Raw genomic sequence first — 17870 nt, 5'->3', positions numbered from 1 at the left:
AAAAAAAAAAAAAAAGTTGTAACGGAACGTGTTGAGTAAGAGGATGAATAGTGGTGTTTTATCATGTACTATTTCTTTACTGGAGAAGGGTTGGGTTGGAAATACCAGAATGCTTTTGGAAAATCCTCAGCTTGTGTGGATGCTCTATTGCTAGAAAGTCTTTCAGTATTGTGTTACTGTACACCACTGATTTTTTGCTTGCCCAGTAAGATAAGATGCATTTTAGGTGATTTGGAGGAAAAAAGCACCCACTTTTAAGTTCCTCACCATGGGGTTTTGAGATTTATTGTAGGTAGAATGGAGATAATAAACTGTAACTTTTGGTTAGCTAGGAGGTGTCTCTCATATATATATATATAAAATATATATATGTCCTATGGTTAGTTCTTAAGCTTAATTTTAAACCTTTTAAACTTTCCTGCTGGTTTTGAAGCTGAAGAGCATTACCTGCAAGACCTAACAAGTTTTTTGATTGTTGATAGCTGATGAGAGCAGCTTTTTTTGCCTGAGTGTTTTATTTCCTTGTTCAGAGTTTTTAGTGCACCTATAAGAAGGGGCACTGGTGTCCCACTAGTGAGATCTGCAGTCTTTTTCCTTGTTGATGAGTAGATAGTGCACAAAATTGAACAAAGTGTCAAATCAGTCAGGGCTTAAGTTCTGTCTGCTACTAAGAATCAAACAGACAGTCTATGTCTACTTGAATTTTTGATTTTTCCCTAAGAGATCTGGTCCAGTTGCAAAGTTGGAGTTTTTTCTTGAGGAAAACCAAGGAAATATTGACAGTGCTGTTACTGCCATGTGAGCTCCCCCTTTTTTTTTTCCTTTTTTTTTTTCCCCCTCTTAATCCTTCTCGCGCGTCTTTCTGGACGTGCTCATTTTCTGGCGCGTCCGATTCTTTCAGCATTAAAGCAGCTAGCAAATACGCGGTGATTAAAAATGAAGAATTTTAAGCCGCGGAAGTGGGACACAGTCAGTGCCCTTGGGTATAGCAGTTTTTTCCTTTCCCCGATAAACGTTATTTCCACTATTTCTTTCGGGAATTTGAATTTTAAAACCAAAGTAAGTGTAAATCGGCGCGGCTTCGTCGGTTTCGGGAATTTTGAGGTTGATACCGTTTATGCCGAGATCAGAGCACTGCAGCAGTGCCAGCTTTTATCGTTATAAAACGTACTGACGCCAAGTTGCTGATCGTTTGGTGGAGGATTTCGACATATTGTCTTGTGATATTCTCCCTCCAAAAAAGCAAATGGAGAAGTAAGGATCCCAAAATAGATTCACTTTCTTCTCTGGGATTGTCTTTGTCTTGCTTTGTTCTGCTCTGAATCAGCTGCGGGGTTGTTGGTGCAGTGTATCTCTTTGTTAGAAATCACCACCAGATTTCATTAAGAGTGTAAACAACTAACAGCCCTACTTCTTTTGAGGGGCTCATGTTTTAACAATAAATTAAGTAGATCTGGGATGCCGTTGCACTGGGGGGATTTTTGCTGTGTAATTTATAATGTCATTGTCTTAATAAAACGTCTTTATGTTCGGGAGCGCTGCCTTAAATGATGAAATATGATGTAAGAGCATGACTATGTGAAGTACTGAGCATCCCACTGTTGCTAGTAGGACTGAATTGGCATAAAATGTCGTCTTTGCTAGATCGAATCTACTCTTAAGTGCAAACGCAATGAAAAATGTACGGTGCCGAATGTCAAGCATTAATCTTCTGTTTCAGGTATTGTTAATATTCTGCAGCATTACCTCGATTTCAGCTCGTGAAACTGTATAAAAATGTAATTTTCTGTTAGAATTGCAATGTTAAAGGAATGTTCCTTATAGCTGCGGTTACCTGAATCAGTGTTTCTTAGTGTCCCATGGAACATAAAGCAGATGACGATGACGCTGGAGGTGATCTACCCGGCGAGGATGTGGCCAGAAGTGATGGCCGGCACTGGGATGAGTCTGGGCTTGGAGCAGTGCTGAGAGGGCTTGGGGAGAGGATTGTAGTGGAGCTCCATCCCCATTCCACTCCTAGCAGCTCTCTGGCCATCCACCTCCATTTCTGCCGGCTGGAATGGACAAGAGCCTTGCCAACCGCCCCAGGCTTCTGAGCTCGTTTAGGGAGAGGCAGGTGTGGCTGAGCTAGGAAAAAAACTGGAGCAGAGCTGAGAGAACTATGATGCCAGTGCAGCTCCTGTACTGCTTCCTGCTCTAGCCACCCTCTTCGAACTGCATCCCTTTCTCTGCTTCCTCCTATTCCTGCCTGCATGTCCTCTGTAAATCAGGACATGCTTTGGAGGGCGAGAATGGAGGAAGCTGTAGGAGGGGATATGAAGCACTTTGTGGGGAAATGTGGAGAATTTCTTTTCACAATGGCTAAGTCGAAACAAATGTGTGTACTTGAATGTTGAAATCCAATACTTAATACAGTGAACCTTCCAGCAAGAACAGAAATACACCAGCAGAGATGGGATTGCATGATAATGGGTTTGAATTTGTACTGTATCTTTCTGGAAAACTTAAATAGAGGAGTGAAACTAGTCTGTAACAAATTAATGTAAATTTTAGTAAAATTGCTTGTAATACCAATTCCAGGTGGTTGTTTTTAACATGGTAGTTCCTTAAAAAAAAAAAAATTTCTTTCCATTAGCACCTGTGCTAGAATTTGACTATCTCATCTGTGGAGACTGTGGCAAAGAATTCATGGATTCCTACCTTATGCAGCACTTTGATTGGGCAACATGTGATAATTGCAGGTATTGCTAATAATTGGGAGAGGAAAGCTTTATTTTATATAAAGATTGCTGGCTATAATTTAGTTAATGAAAGTCATTCTGTTTAATTAAAAAGGCTGTCAGCAAAGAGATTTTTTCAGTAACTTAATGCTTACTGAAAAAGTAAATGGAAGTTGACTAGTAAACTGTTTTTTCCATTACGGAAGGGAAGAACAGCAGCATTGTCTCGCGAGCCTGTCTTGGGACAGGAGACAGGAGATTTTTACATAACATGGAAACGTTTTGAGAGCAGTTAGTGTGTTTGTCAGTGTGGAAATTAATGTCTGGTTGCAGACTAGAGCTATTTGAAAAAAAACCTGATAGAACACAGAGTACCTGCTTTCTGAAGTAGAGGTGGGGATTAGGGGAGTATTTGCTGTCCTAGTGAATTAACCCAAGTGAAGTTAGTACTTTGGACAGCATGAGTGGGCTGGGAGCATGGCAGCCAAAGGGCAAAACCCTGCTGGGAGGTTACTGGTTGACCTGCAGGGTAAGCAGGAGTTTGACCTTGAGTGGAAGCCAGTCTCTGCTTTTATCTTAACACAGAAAATGCTCCAAAAGCCATCGAGGTAACTAGGGCAATGAAAGAAACTGAAGCAGCTAACTACCCATGTGTGTAATAATGAATGGGTGAAGGGGGGGGGTGGGGGGAAGATAGCAGCTAGGAGTTTGTTCTGATAGCTTCCCTGCTTACTACTGGGAGTGGTCAGGGGTGCACATGGTGTAGGCAGTTCACAGTCATTAGAGATGAAGTGCTGTCTCTTGAAGGTAAGGTGGGTGGAAAAATGATGTTAAGAAGAGGGCACAGAGTGGTTTTCTTTCAGACTTAAGTAGCTCTTGGCTACTTGCGTTAAAGAGATTCCTCTGTGCAGTAGCTTTTACTGTGAACTTTGAATTTTAGTAAAGCTGCATTTACAGCAGGCAGTACTTCCTTGATGACCGTTGATAGCAGTTAACTGGCAGATTGTTCCGGCTCAAGCAATTCAAACTGTACTTCAGTCAGGATTGCGTAAATGTAATTTTTTTTCATTAACTCATAAATGCTGCTGTGGTTACACAGTTTTTTCATCATCTGTCTGGTAAAAGATACAGTCTCATAAGGTATTTATTTTACGGTTCCTATGCCTCCTGTCTTGCATTTAGAAATAAGTGCTCTGTGTTGCTAATCTGTTTCTGGGATCTAGAAGCATATGGAGTGTGTATATTCTCAGGTGATCTGACCTGTCTCACATTACACATTCTTTCTTTCTTGACCATGTAGTCAGGCTTGCACTGTTGTCCTCTTGAATTGCGTCTGGGTTAGGTGAATACCTAAAATTATTCATACTCTTTTCAAGTTTCAGTTAACTCCCTCTTGGAATAAAACAGAAGAAAAGCCTTTCTAGAAAAGCAGGCTTCTCAGCATATGTTTGTTCAAATGGGAGAGTTCTTAAATTCAATTTCAGTAAACCTATACTGGAGTTTAGCTACATTGTTGGAATCCAAAGTTTATTTGCATACATAAAAAATGAGATGAGGGCTTGCCTGTATTTCAGGAATGTTAGATGTGATGGGGACTTAGATGTTAATAATGTGGTTTCCAGGTGTAGGTTTCTCATAATTATTTTACATCTTCCAGAGATACTGAAGATAAACATAAGCTTATAACAAGGACAGAAGCGAAAGAAGAGTTTCTTCTTAAAGACTGTGACTTAGACAAGAGGGAACCAGTGCTCAGATTCATTGTGAAGAAAAACCGTCATAATTCACGATGGGGTGACATGAAACTTTATTTAAAACCACAGGTATAGAAACTTTACATATTTTGGATCTCTTTCTACCTTTGTACAACTTCAGTAGCCAAAATGGTGTCACTTTGGTTTTGATTTCTGAATTACTTTGTCAAAGCCAAGTATATTATGCATAGGTTGTGTAAATTTTCTGTATAGTTAAAATAAAGAGCCATGGTCCAAATTTGTGAAAATGGCTGTGTTAGAGAGCATTTTAAAGATGTTCATGGATCACAACCTTAGTGGTTTGCACAGTTACAGGTCATGAAGTGCATGGTCTTTCAGGGCTGTGCTAAAATGTGGGGCTGCTGCTGCGTGTGTGGCCATTTGTAGCTGTGGCCTCATTTGCAGCTGCTCTGCCCTCAGAGGCAGCAGGAGAGGCAAGTAGGTTTTCCAGGGCTCTTGACATTTCTTGTTTGCTACTGTTAAAAGGATGCTGCTGCTTAAGTGGAATATACACAAAAACAGAGCTGGGTTTGGTTTTCCTGAGTAAGCTACATCTAGCCAGTAGTAAAAATTAAGTGTTGCTGATACTAAAAAACTGTTAACCTCCTGTAGAAGGAATGCTATTTTTTCAAGTCAGGAGCAAAGAGGTAGATGGGAGGCGGAGGCAAGACTGGGTTGTCTTTTGTATGTGTAGGAAAATTAGATTTGTGAGTTAGTTTACTTCTGCTGTTTCAGTGGGAAAAAGAAACACATTTATGTCTATACTGTAGGTAGTCAAGCGTTCTCTTGAAGTCTGGGGTAGTGAAGAATCGTTGCAAGAAGCAAAGGAACTCCGCCGTGACAACAGAGAGAAGATGAAACAGAAGAAGTTTGATAAGAAAGTTAAAGGTAAAGGGTTAAACTTACACACTGCAGTACCTTAAGTAAAGTACAGCTCTGTTTAAATTTGTTTCTGCATCTGATTAAAGTATTTAGAAAATCTTCAGTGTGGCAAAATGGAGGTTTTCAGGAGCTGTGTGGCTAAGCCCTGAGCAGTCTGGTTTGACCTCATAGCTGACTTGTTTTGGGCAGAGGGCTGGGCTGGAGATCTGAGGTCCCTTCCAACCTGAATTACCCTGTTGTCCTATGGACATGATGTAAGTAACAGAAATCAACTACAGTGGTTCATTATGGGATTTATATTTTTTTTTGATTCTGTTCCTTTTCCTGACTTGCGGATAATACGGATTTTTGTGGCAGTGGGTTATAATTCTGTTGTGCATACGCTTTCAGGTGGAGTAACTGTAAATGAAGGTAGAAAATGCCTTTTCCTGCTGTTTACAGTATTCCCAGCTGCTCTTTTTACTGCTTAATACCTTTGTTTTTTCATGATAAATTAGTATTTAGGAGATAATTCAGTGCATATAACTTGTGAAAAATACTTCCAGCACAGACATGCTAGTAATTTTTAAAAAGACCAGTTTATATCTTCACAAGAGCTGAGGCTTAGTGTGAATGTCTGTGCTGCCCATAAGCATCCGTGCTTCACTTTGGGTTGGCACTCAGAGGCAGAAAGCTCAAGCTGGCTGTACTGGTATTGTCTGGAAGAGGCAGAATGTGAGACCGAGCTAATAACCCCTGTCCTCAGCATTAACGTTGGGCACACAGAAGGACTGGCAGCAGACGGTAGTCAAGATGCCAGAGTTCAGTGCAAGTACAGGCCTTAACATGACAAAGTTTGCAGGCTGAATGGCTTGGCTCAAATGTGATGACGATTTGCTGTTCAGTATGCTTGCCACCCACTTGCAACATCCGGATAATATCTTGGGCTCGGCTGCCAGCCTGTGCTCTCTTGAAAACCTGCTGACTTCACTGCGGCTGCTGCAGAGGCAGCTCACGTTATTGGGCATAAAGCTTAGAGAATGCCAAGTCATTTGGGAGGCTTACTGTGACCTGAATGAAAAGTACTTTCTTGATCACGTAAAACAATGAGGTGTTTTATAAAAACTTTTTCTCTGTGTTCCACCTGTCCCTTTTGGATACCTTCAAATGGCTTCATGTAAAATGGCAGTGGGCAACACGTATTCAATCCAGAAGGAGAATCTTCTCCTGTGAGATCTCATGTTGGTGTAGTTCTTACCCTTCAGAATATGCAAACAAGGTGAAGATTGCAAGGCAAGTCAAAGCTTGTTCTTGCAATAGCAGATTCTTGCCTAAAACTTATGCAAGGCAACAAGCAGATTGTCTGTAGTCCTCAGAAAGGTGGCTAGCTTGAATTTTATTAACCATTACTTAAGATTTATTAAAATACTGAATTTTTCCTGTATTTCTCATCAGAACTCCGCCGAGCTGTGAGGAGTAGTTTGTGGAAGAAAAAATCTAGTATCCATGAACATGAGTATGGACCAGAAGAAAACATTGATGAAGATACATATAAAAAGACATGTACTGTATGTGGCCATGAATTAACTTATGAGAAGATGTAGTGTGGTGTTAATCATGTTTTTTATTTATCTTTTGAATGGTATTTTGTATTGAAGTCAAATAAATGCTGATTATAAACAAGCTGTTGTTCTGTGAAGGGTGATGTTTGTCAGTTGTAAGAAGCTCTGCAGAACAGTAAGCTTTGGCTTTTAAGCTATGTCTTAGGGTAGAATAGAACACATTTTTAACAGTCCAGTAAACTGATACCTTGTAGGCCAAAAGATGGTAACATTCTACTTCATGTGCTGATGAAATCAAGGTATACTTCCCACTTCTCTGCTTCCATTAGAGGAGGAAGGCTCCATAGTTTGTCCTCACTATTGTCTGTTTTACAGTAACTTTACTGGTCAGGGGTGGTGGGCAACTAGCTGGTAAAGCACCTCCTCTTGGAGGTTGGAGACACTGTCATAAGGCAGGTTCTCCTGCTTTGATTTGCAGACTCAAATTTAGTAAAGGAATATTCTTTAGAGGAAAGCTGTAAGCTCCTGGCTGACATTCTAGCAAATGTGTCTTCTGCTTTTTTTTTTTTCCTAGGTTTTGGACTAGAGACCAGGGTGATCCTTGAAATGTGACTTTATCAAAAGCTTGTAAATTAAAAGGGTAAATAACTGTCCTTGGGGGAGGAAATAGCAGTCCAGGGTATATTGCTCCAAGTGCACCTGAATGAGGTTTGCTTTCACATTAGAATTTCACATCTTTAGTTCTTGAAGCTGTTGGGGACTGTTTGTGGAAATGGCTGAAGTGAAGGAACTACTCCAGGCAGCATCTCTGCATTTGTTCACTGTAAATATGGCAGATCTCAGTGAAGGCTCTGGAAGCTTTGTAGGGGAGCCTGGGCTACAGTGGCTGTGCAGAACTGAAATGTTCCAGGAGGAGCAGTTGTCTCAGGAGGGCACGCAGTGGCTCCACTAACAGGTCTCCGTGTCTCCCACTCTCACCTGCAGTCTGCTGCCTCACAGACCTGCCCTCCCACCAAGTATGGGGGCTTGAGAACCTGCAAGGCTGAGGAGGGCATGTGGGGTTGGCCAGGGGGAGCAGGAGGCAGGTCCTGGCCGAGCTTTCAGAGGTACTCCTCCATGTCATCTAGGCCCACATGGGGTCATGGAACCATCTCTGGTGCACACTGGCTGCTGCATCTACCTGTGGGCAGGCTGTACCAGCCACCCCCCAGCACCAGCAGCCCACCCCTGCCTCATCTGCAGCAGCACCACCCTGAGAACAGGAGGTAGCAGGGGAGGGGAGAATTCCCACATCAGCAGCCTCCAGGCATGGAGCAGCACCCAGGCTTGCGTCACCTGGCTGTGCAGGTGGATCAGCCTGTGGCACAAGGAGGTAAAGGCTTGTGTGTCAGTCAGGTACCAGCACAACCCCACTGTGACTGCTTTGCTTCAGTGGCCCTCCCAAGAGGCAGGACAAACACTCCATTAGCAATCGGTTTCACCTTCATTTATTTTTACTTGTGCATTTTTTCCAACCACACCACGTTTCTACAGCATCTTTACACTATCCACCACTTCGTGCTTCAGCCGTTACAGGTTTCTCCAGTTAGCTGCTGGTAGCACTATGCAAGCATCTCATTCTTTCCTACAGATCCAAACAGTTTCTCAGTTCGAGTCAGGTGCATGCCACTGGACTTACAAAGAGTGGAAGGTGTCCAGCAGACTCAAGAAATGTAGTCAAAGCCCATGCTCACCATGGAAAAGTCAAATCGATTTTGAAAGACATTACTGTTTGGTTTCAGATCACAGGATTACACTCGGGCATTTGCAACTGGATCCCTAGCACCCCTATTTGTCAAGGCTCAGAAGAAGTTACAGGTTTGCAAGTTTTATTATCGATTTTACAGAAGTCACATTTATAGTCAGACCCCCACCATTAGTTAATATCAGAACTGAGCCAGTGAAAAAACTATTAAAACCCAATTAAAACCTCTACAGTATTAAATGTTTCTTACAAAAATCCACCATTTGATTACTCAAGAACATTAACAAAAATATTTGAATCAGAAGTCTGTGCATGACCAACAAAACCCTTGCGTAAAGCAAATTTACAACAATTAACAGTATATCCTGAAAGAATGGAGGGATCAGTCAGATCCAAAAGGGTAAGCAGAGAAAGCAGAAGTAACAGATCTAAATCTATAAGGATATATCAGATTGCTATAGGCCACACACAAATTTAGGTCAAAGTAGAAAGTTTTTTTACCCTCCCTCACTTGGTCAGGAGGTCAGTTGGTCAAAGTACAGATGAAATGCATTACTAGGCATAATACATGAAAAAATAATTTGTACAGGAATAAAATTACTTAAAGCTTATAACTTTCTAAGCTTAAAGTGAATAGCACTGGGTATGAAATTCTTTAAACATTTATCTGCAAAAGAAAGAGACCATAAACAGCCTGGAAATACACTGCACACTGACAGACCTGAGAACCTAAGGCAGTGTCTTTGCCATTCATCACTGCTTACTGTAATAACAGACCACTCTGGTTTGGCATTTATGTACGTAATGTTATTTGCATAACTCAAAACTAAGGCTACTCTATCTTCAGGTTTTGTTTTCCCATTCTAAGTTTCCTGTGAGATATCACTTAATTTAGTATTAAAATGCCTTCTGAAGACATGGGACCCACATGCTGCCACATTTTAAAGCAAGGTAAGAGTAGCAGATGCAGTCACCACAAAGCAGTTGTTACGAAGCCAGATGAGGTGAGGGCACTTGGTTCATCAGCTGTCACTACCAGGAAGATTTCTGGCATCACTGCAGGCCTGCAGGTCCAGCCCAGTGGAAGCTTGGCAACCCAACTAGTTAGGGGCTGAAATCAAGGAACAAGCTGAATGCTGCCCTGCCCTCTCCCCTAGCATCTGAGGCAGGAGTTCCCAACAAGCAGGTAAGGCTTGCAGTACAGAAACCAAAGTTTGTTCCACTCCCACTCTCTCTTACTGTCTCTAGCAGAGAAGACTGCTGCCAGGAACATTCTTCAAAATACTGCAAAAAGGATCGCATTTTTCAGAAGTTGTCCATGAAGATCCTATACTGATTGTTTATATCTACTGTAAATAAGACACTAGACAACACATCTAAAAAACACATTTCAACTGTAATACAACCATGTTTTTTCAAACAGTGAATATCTAGCTGGCTTGGTAATAAGCAAATCCATATGCTCTATACTACTTTGAAAGCTTAACTCAAGTGCTTCACATGACCAAAGACACTTTTCCTATCTCATACTAGAGAACTTAACCACACTGCTGAAAAGGTGCATTCCCTTTCAGATTCACAAAACACTATGAACTGTTCCTCATTTCTGCAATTCCTTTGATTTAAGGGCAAGGCAGTGGTAACAAATCCTATGGTTTTTTTTTTTTTTTTTTTTTTTTTTTTTTTTTTTTTTTTTTTTTTTTTTTTTTTTTTTTTTTTTTTGTTTTGTTTTGTTTTTGGGGAGGGGGGTGTTGGGTAGGCTGAGGTAATTTTATATAAACAACAGGGAAGAAACAAAAATACTATCATGAAGTCAAGAATCAAACCAAAAGACAACAAAAAGAATTAATACATTACTCCATGTCTATCCCCTATCAGTCACATCTTGTAAGGCTTGTGATGCTTACACAGTTTGCTGTTGGTTAGAGTACTGTACTGTTTTATATAGGAGCAATGAAAGCTAGTTTTAAGTCAAAGATTTCTTCCATCCCCATGTCAAGTTTTCCCATTAAAAAATTTAAACTCGATTAAGTCCTCCAGACGAGACTCTGTCTGTGAATAATCCTCAGGCCTGCAGAGCACAGAACTGCTGAAACACAGCCAGTATGTGGTGGTCCAGTTCAGCTGTAAACAGGAGGTTTTCTAGGGTCACCATGTACTGCTGGATTATCTGGTGATGCTGGCAGACAAAAAACAAAACCCACAAACCTTTACTGTTTATGTATATAAAGATAAATGGAAAGAACAGGCAGAGAAGCTCAAGTATTTTAATCAAAAAATCTCATTTCCACAACACAGAAACCACTGACAAGCAAAGCGTAACGCAGAGCCACTACTAACTGCACAAAGAAAGCATGTGCTGAAACCCTGTCCTGAGAAGCACTGTGCTCCCTGTAGCTCTTCACTCCTGGACCCTGAATTGTGTGCAGGATACCATGTAACTGCACAGATATCCTAAGGGAATCATGATACTTGCTTCCCTCTGAAGCCACATCTACCACCAGAGAAGAGTTCAGCCCAGGAGGGAATTATACTACTCCCATCCTTCAACGTATCTTCTGCTTGCACAGGTATAGTATTTCATGTTACTATCACTTTCATCCAGCCACCTGTGCTTGTTACCTGACTTAATGAAGAGCAAAGAATTAAAAAAATTTTTTAACAGATATTTACACATCTTATTAAAAAGAATTCTGTGGTATTTTAACTTTAATCTGTTTATTTTAAAGACATCTATTTTTAGTGTTCTTGTTCACTCACAACTTTGCCCTTACTATAAACACACAGTTAACAAGAGCTCAGCAAAATTCATAACCACGTTGTGGTATCTTTTTGGTATGCTCCTTAATCAAGGACCAGTCACTCCACCAGCCTGTGGCAGAGTTGTGACCAAAACCAGAGGTACTACCTAACCCCACACTAGCCTTCAGAAATGATGTGGTGCTGCCACCTGCTGCTACTCTCACGGAGTGCTCATTTCTCCATCCACAAAGCTCATCTATTCAGCACGTCTCTGCCCACAACCTTTCAAAGTGAGAAATGAAACTTACCTGCAGGAAGATCTGCTGCAGCCTCTCTATACAGCTCTTGTACCAAGGTGTAAATACATCGATTCCACCAGTCTCACAGCGCACTAAGTGCTCAGTTAACAACATAATGAAACGCTGCAGGAGAGGAAAAACACCCACTTATTCAGTCTTGTCAAATGAAAGCAGGATCTGAACCTCAGGTAAGATTATCTGGGGGACAGAAGCTTTAAACAGCAATGTGACAATGATTATTTTGCTTGGCAAACACTGAATTTAGTAAGCAAATAAAATCAAGTTACCTTCTGGTTGTTAGGGAAACTATGCTAGCAGAACTCTGTTCCTGAGCACTTGAAACTGAACAGATGTTGCTCAGAAGCAGTCTTTGCTGGGGGATGATCTGGATTGACTCTGACACATAATAAGCCCATCAACCCCTTCCCATATTCTTACTCCAAGAAGGTGCCTGAGATAAAAGTGACACTGAAAGCTTATGAATCCCGTTAAAAGCTTTAAAACCTGAAAATGAGAAGAGACTTTGCCCATCATTACCTGGAATATAACAAGGAAGAGATTCTTTTGCTCGTTCTGGGCTTTAAAACCTGAAAATGAGAAGAGACTTTGCCCATCATTACCTGGAATATAACAAGGAAGAGATTCTTTTGCTCGCTCTGGGCTGACTCCACTTTTTCCTGCAAGCGCTCTATCTGCTCTTCTAGCGGTCCGTCTTCCCGATCACTGCTTCGATCATCATCGTCATCATCATCATCACTGTCTCGCTATAAGTGACAACAACACAAGAATTGGCTACAGTAGCTGTAGATACTGTTAATGCCCCCTGGTTCCACATGTGAAAAGATCTGCAGAGCAACTGAAGCTGCTCTGTAGCTTGGTAAGCATTGTATTTTGAAGGACATTTACTCTGAATATAATTCAGGGAAGAAATTTGGAAGGAAAAATACCAATATGGGAAAGCCCTGGAAAAAAATATTAAATAATCAAGATTTCAGAGAAACCAGAGCAAATGTAAAGATTTACCAGTCCTTTATTTCGTGGAAACACAGTAAAAGGTAATACCCCTGCTGGCTTTATCATTAACAGATAATAAACAGCTTTTTAAAAGAAGTCCAACATGGATTTTTAAAATTATGTCTACTTCAGCAGGGTAGGTTATTCATTCAATTAACAGTTCTGAAGTCTCCGGGCTCCAAAAAACCAAAGCACTTTGTCCAAGAACTCAGATGAATCTGGCTGGTTAGCACAAAAGGAAGACTAAGAGACTGTAGCCTGTGGTGTTTAAATGGCGACTCCTCTATTCGTGATCAAAAGATATGCTCTCAGACTAGAAAGGGTCAGCATGGAAACCAAACTACTAACTAGGAACATGGCATATTCTCACTGTCTCAAAAACAGAACAAAACAATACCACAACAAAACCACACAAAATACATGTAAGTACCAGAGTTGGGAGCTCAGGTAACAAAATCTTACTTACAAAAGACTACAAGTGACATAGAGAGGCAGAATCTGATGGATTATGGTACATTCAAATAGATACTGCTTCAGTCTCATAGGATTGTTTCTGTGCAAAAATACCCATAAATTAACAGTTCAAAACTTTAAATACTGTAAAAGCAACTTGGACAAATATAGGGTCATGTATTAACTCACCTACTGCATAGCAAATGAAACCCACAGTCTGAAGACAGTTACAGCTCTGAATCAGCATAAAAAATAAAAACAACTTACCAGAACAAGTGGGAATTTAATTTTATTCTCTCTATAGTAACTTGCTTTGGCCCCATCTACAGAGATTTCCTGAATGCAAAACACTAAAGGACCAATAAGACCTAAGAGAAAGCATGTAAGCCTTGGACTCACTCCACAGTAAGGCAATCCACTTCATGCTGGGGACATCAAAACTTGATGGCTACTTCCTCTAAAAGGAATGGTCATGCAGCAGAGCAACAGTCTGCAGAACTACTCACTGTTGCATACAAATGTTTCTTCCTGGCACAATGCTCATTTAAAGTACTCAGGAATAAAGAGCTGCAGCAAGAGACAAGTACAGAAATGAAAACACTGGTATAGTTGTTTAGAGACGCCAGAGAAGCTCTTTGCCCCAGAATAAGATCGATGACTGCATCTAGGTCTTCAGTAATCATGGGCATTTATTAACTGCTGATTAATGTAGATTGAGGATGCAAGCAACTAGGAGGGCTGTTGCTGGGAGTGAAGGAAACAAGATGAAGGGGCTGGGGTGAACCGACACTGGCAGACTGTGAGGCATTAGTGATGTCTCATCAGAAACTTCTGGAAAAATGACTGGATTGTGCAGGTTTCTTCAAAAACCAGCAGCAGCCGCCTCTGTGTCACGTGTCAAATTTTGACATTAATTTTGTCCAGAGTTTTGGAGCTAGCTAAGGGTTTTATGCAGGTAATCATACTCACAGACTATATATAAACACATAAATTCTCTTTTGCTCTTTGAAATTCTCAGTGCATTTATAAACTAATTTCATGCTATCACAACTGAGTACTGCATTCAGCCAAGCTTCCTTGCTCTACATCTTTTGCAGCTGCCACGGAAGACACTTTCTCACCCCATTTTACTGTCACACACGGGACAGAAGAGGCTGCTTGCGCATGTTTGTGTATACAGTAACCCAGATCATGCAAAGATATTCAGAAAAATAAACTAGAAGGAAGTGACAGATGCCAGTGTCAGAATCCAGCAGCATCCATCAGAAGAACAGTAACAGCCAACTTTTCAATAGCAAATAGCTGTTTCTGTGCACTTCTGCATGGAAGTCACAAGAGTATTCTTTAACAGAACTTACTATACATAATTTGTAATTGTTCTTATTATTATCTAATAAGGTAACTGGAATCCATGTTTGAAGGCAAGTGGAAGACATGCTGGTGTTGGAAGAGAAACTTGTGAGAGCGTGAGAGCAAATATATATGAACTCCCTTAAAAGATTTTACTGAATTCTTAGGTTATAGCTACTGTTAGAAGGTAGACTGAGAAGATGCATCCAATTGTTGATGTCTTAGTGCTACAGATGACCAAATGGCTGCAGACATGCTTCCTGATAAATGTATTTATTCAGTCCTTCCCAAAACCAACTGTGCATCCACCTGACAGCATGCAGGTTTGTGTAACTTAGCTTAAAATAATTAAAAATTACAAACAAATTACTCACTCTTTTGTGCTGCCTGGCCAATCTTGCCTTAGTCTCCTCCAGTTCTTTCTGAATCTTCAGAACATGCTTATTCATCTTACGAATTGTAGAATGTAGTATCTCCCAGATGTAAAACCTAGGAAAGACACAAAGCTCAAAACACTACACTAAATACTACTCCAGAATAGAAAATTGAATGTAGTTTCTTACAGAAAAATGCATCTTGGGGAATTAAAAAAACCCCGTAATATCAAAGACATCTCAGTGGAGTGAACAAACACTCAGCATATAGGAAAATATACCTATGTATATTTAATATGTCTATATACATAATCTATATGTGTATATATTACCTATAGTAATGTAAGAAAGATTTACAACCATTTCTTTCCTACTTTTTGCAGTTCACTTCCAAACCGGCATTGTATTTCATATACATACTGTAAGACTATCAACATCAAACTGACTTCTCCGACCAAACACTTCTCCCATTCTCAATAAGCAATGTACCACTGGTGGTACAAGTTACATACCTCAACCAAAGACAAGGACCACATTAAGCTAGCAGCTATATAACACACAGCAGATTTAATTTAGAAATAATTCAAGTGTTGTTCTGCTTTGCCAGGCTTTGAGACAGCATGCCAGCAACGTTCTTGCACTGTCATGTAAACATTCATACCCCAACTCAGAAAAATGCTAAAGTACATATTTTGTAGAAGGAGCAAAAACTTATTTGTACCTTTTCTTCCACTACTCAGTTTTCATAGATTAACCTATTTACTGTCTACTTAAAATCATAATTCAGAGACAAATAACAACCCAAAATAAATTCTTGTTACCTAGTAAAATCATGTGCAAGCTCTGAAGAGAAGATCCAGTTTGCTACTGCAGCACAGTCAACAATTTGTGTCCGAATCATCTTGTCCACAAGCACAGCAATCATCTATATTTTGTGAAAGACATGGCACACACAATCTGTGTAAAGTATTCCAGCCTCAGAAAAAAGCAGAGATGGTTTGATGCAACTCTACATTAGTGATATTACTGGGTAATTTCAAATACTTTAGGAAGCTGGGCAGTCTAGCCTAAAACTGCTCAAATTATACACCTATGTCAATTACATAAAGCTTTCTGATTTTGTTTAACAACTTTATCTACTTTTTGTGAAAGTGATGTATCACTTTTTATTAACATACATACTTCCATGCAAAAGCAAAAAAAACAAGCATCACCATTGGAAGTGAGGCCTTAGAGATACAAGTCCTAGTATTTGACATTGAAGTGCTCAAACCAGAGCATATATAGCTCTCAGATCACCACAAAGGAGGAGTTATCACGGGCCTACTCTTCTTGAACTGCAACAGTCTTCGAACACACCAGTAAGCTCTTCTCTGCAGGACATCTTCATTTCAGAACAGAGCCAGCACCATGTAGTCAATGGAAGTGCTTACTTGCTACAGACACTGCCATGATTTTTGGGGGGTTTGCAAGCAATCTCGCAGGCAACTGCAGAGAGGAGTTACTGACTAAAGCAGTTGCAAGCTGTTCAGAAAAAAGGCTTATCTTAGTTACTCATGTGCTTGAATGCCACAGTATCCAAGAACCACAGCCTGCACTGTATTTATCCTTACAACCACCCATTGTCAAATAAGGAAGTGTAACAAAGCTCCTTTTAAGGAAGGAAAATTAAAATAACTGAATGAATCATACAGAGGACTCAGCACTCAACTTTCAAGTCCCAGGATAGCATTCTATGCTCTATTTGTCTTTCTGTATTGCCAGGAAGAATTTCTGATTACTGAGCCTGATCTTCCAAGAAACACAAGACATAGGAATTTGAGAAAATATTTAATCTCAATTTTAAAGTTTCTCTTTATGAAGAACCTTGCTTTTAGGTCCAGGAACTACTGATTCCCACTGATACATCACCATCTGCAGGATAGATCACTCATTAGCACTATATGCCTTGCAAATACTGCCAATAGTCTGAACCAAATCAAAGGATGTTCCCCTAGACATGGGAGTAGGGTGAGCAGCACGAAGACAACTCAGGATGAGTGTCCTGCTTTCCAGGCACTATTTCTTCTGCGTGCCAAGAGGGTTGTGGACTCAGGAAAAAAAAGTACTTGACCAGAAGACTGAACTGCCATAAATGCAAGAGACGAAAATTTAAGTTCCATGATCAAGTAGAACAGCAGACCTTCACAACTTTTGCACCTGGTATTTTTTAAAGCAATGTTAATTTATTCACAAATATCTAACATTACTGTTTAGTCTGGGTTTGAAACCACCCTCTCACTTTGGTCATGCTGCAGTACAAAGACATGAAGAGGAAGAGGATACAGATATTAGATTGCAGTAATGTAATTTCTTCTGATCCAATTAAATGGCAGTAAAAAGTAGGTCAGACTAATTGTCACATTTCAAGGTCAGTAATCTAGGTAGGAAGTTTAATATTTTAAAAAAATCCTGCTTTTTTGATGTTTTCACTCCACTTAGAGAGGTGACATTTTGCGTAGGTATCTTCTAGGTGCTTAAGTTTTTTCCCCTAGGGAATGGACCATAGGTCCAGCAGCCGATGAAAGGATTACCCCTTGTTCTCAGTGTCATTGCTTCTGAACATCTGGTTTATGCAGCTTTGTGGTACAGTTCATTTTCAAGCACAATAAAGTGCAACACAGACCCACCAGTAAGGAATATGTGAAATAATTAATGCAGGCAAATTCAGCTTGAGTTCCTTATCGATTTCTATTTATAGAAGAATGACAGCTGAGGTAGAAAACAACTGCTGTGAAGAAACTGAACAGCTTAAACAACGAAGGCATTTTTCATAGGTCTTTTAGGGTGTTATTTCCTCTGGCTCAAGAATGAACATAATCATGGCACTGTCAGACTGATCTGTTCTGAACAGCCACTGACTGCAGCTCTACTCCCTCTGCCCACACACAACAGTAACTCCAACATGAGCCTTGTGGAATAACTGTATGGCTTTCACCAGCAATTGGAAAAAAAAAC

At 40.3% G+C, this 17870-nt stretch overlaps 2 protein-coding genes across 3 annotated transcripts in view; one reads left to right on the top strand and one right to left on the bottom strand.

Moving 5' to 3' along the window:
* The first annotated feature begins 883 nt into the window (after positions 1–883).
* Positions 884–7025, top strand: XPA (XPA, DNA damage recognition and repair factor). The gene is made up of 4 exons (XM_026866618.1): positions 884–2741; positions 4378–4543; positions 5245–5362; positions 6791–7025. The coding sequence occupies exons 1-4, from the start codon at positions 2689–2691 to the stop codon at positions 6937–6939; spliced, it is 486 nt and encodes a 161-aa protein (XP_026722419.1). The 5' UTR covers positions 884–2688; the 3' UTR covers positions 6940–7025.
* Positions 7026–10390: 3365 nt separating this feature from the next.
* The window catches only part of NCBP1 (nuclear cap binding protein subunit 1), a 29122-nt gene continuing 21642 nt past the window's right edge, over positions 10391–17870 (bottom strand). The window contains exons 18-22 of one of the 2 annotated variants that reach the window (XM_026866751.1): positions 15695–15798; positions 14874–14988; positions 12303–12446; positions 11692–11805; positions 10391–10820 (exon numbers count right to left, since the gene is read on the bottom strand). In XM_026866751.1, the coding sequence (XP_026722552.1) occupies positions 10707–10820; positions 11692–11805; positions 12303–12446; positions 14874–14988; positions 15695–15798 (591 nt within the window). In that variant the 3' untranslated portion in view covers positions 10391–10706. The other variant, XM_026866752.1, reaches the window with a different exon arrangement.

The sequence above is a fragment of the Athene cunicularia genome (assembly GCF_003259725.1).
Source record: "Athene cunicularia isolate RWA chromosome Z unlocalized genomic scaffold, athCun1 chrZ_part3, whole genome shotgun sequence".
NCBI classification, from domain to species: domain Eukaryota; kingdom Metazoa; phylum Chordata; class Aves; order Strigiformes; family Strigidae; genus Athene; species Athene cunicularia.
Note: the sequence above shows the minus strand (reverse complement) of the source record. Positions and strands in the feature narration are given on the sequence as shown.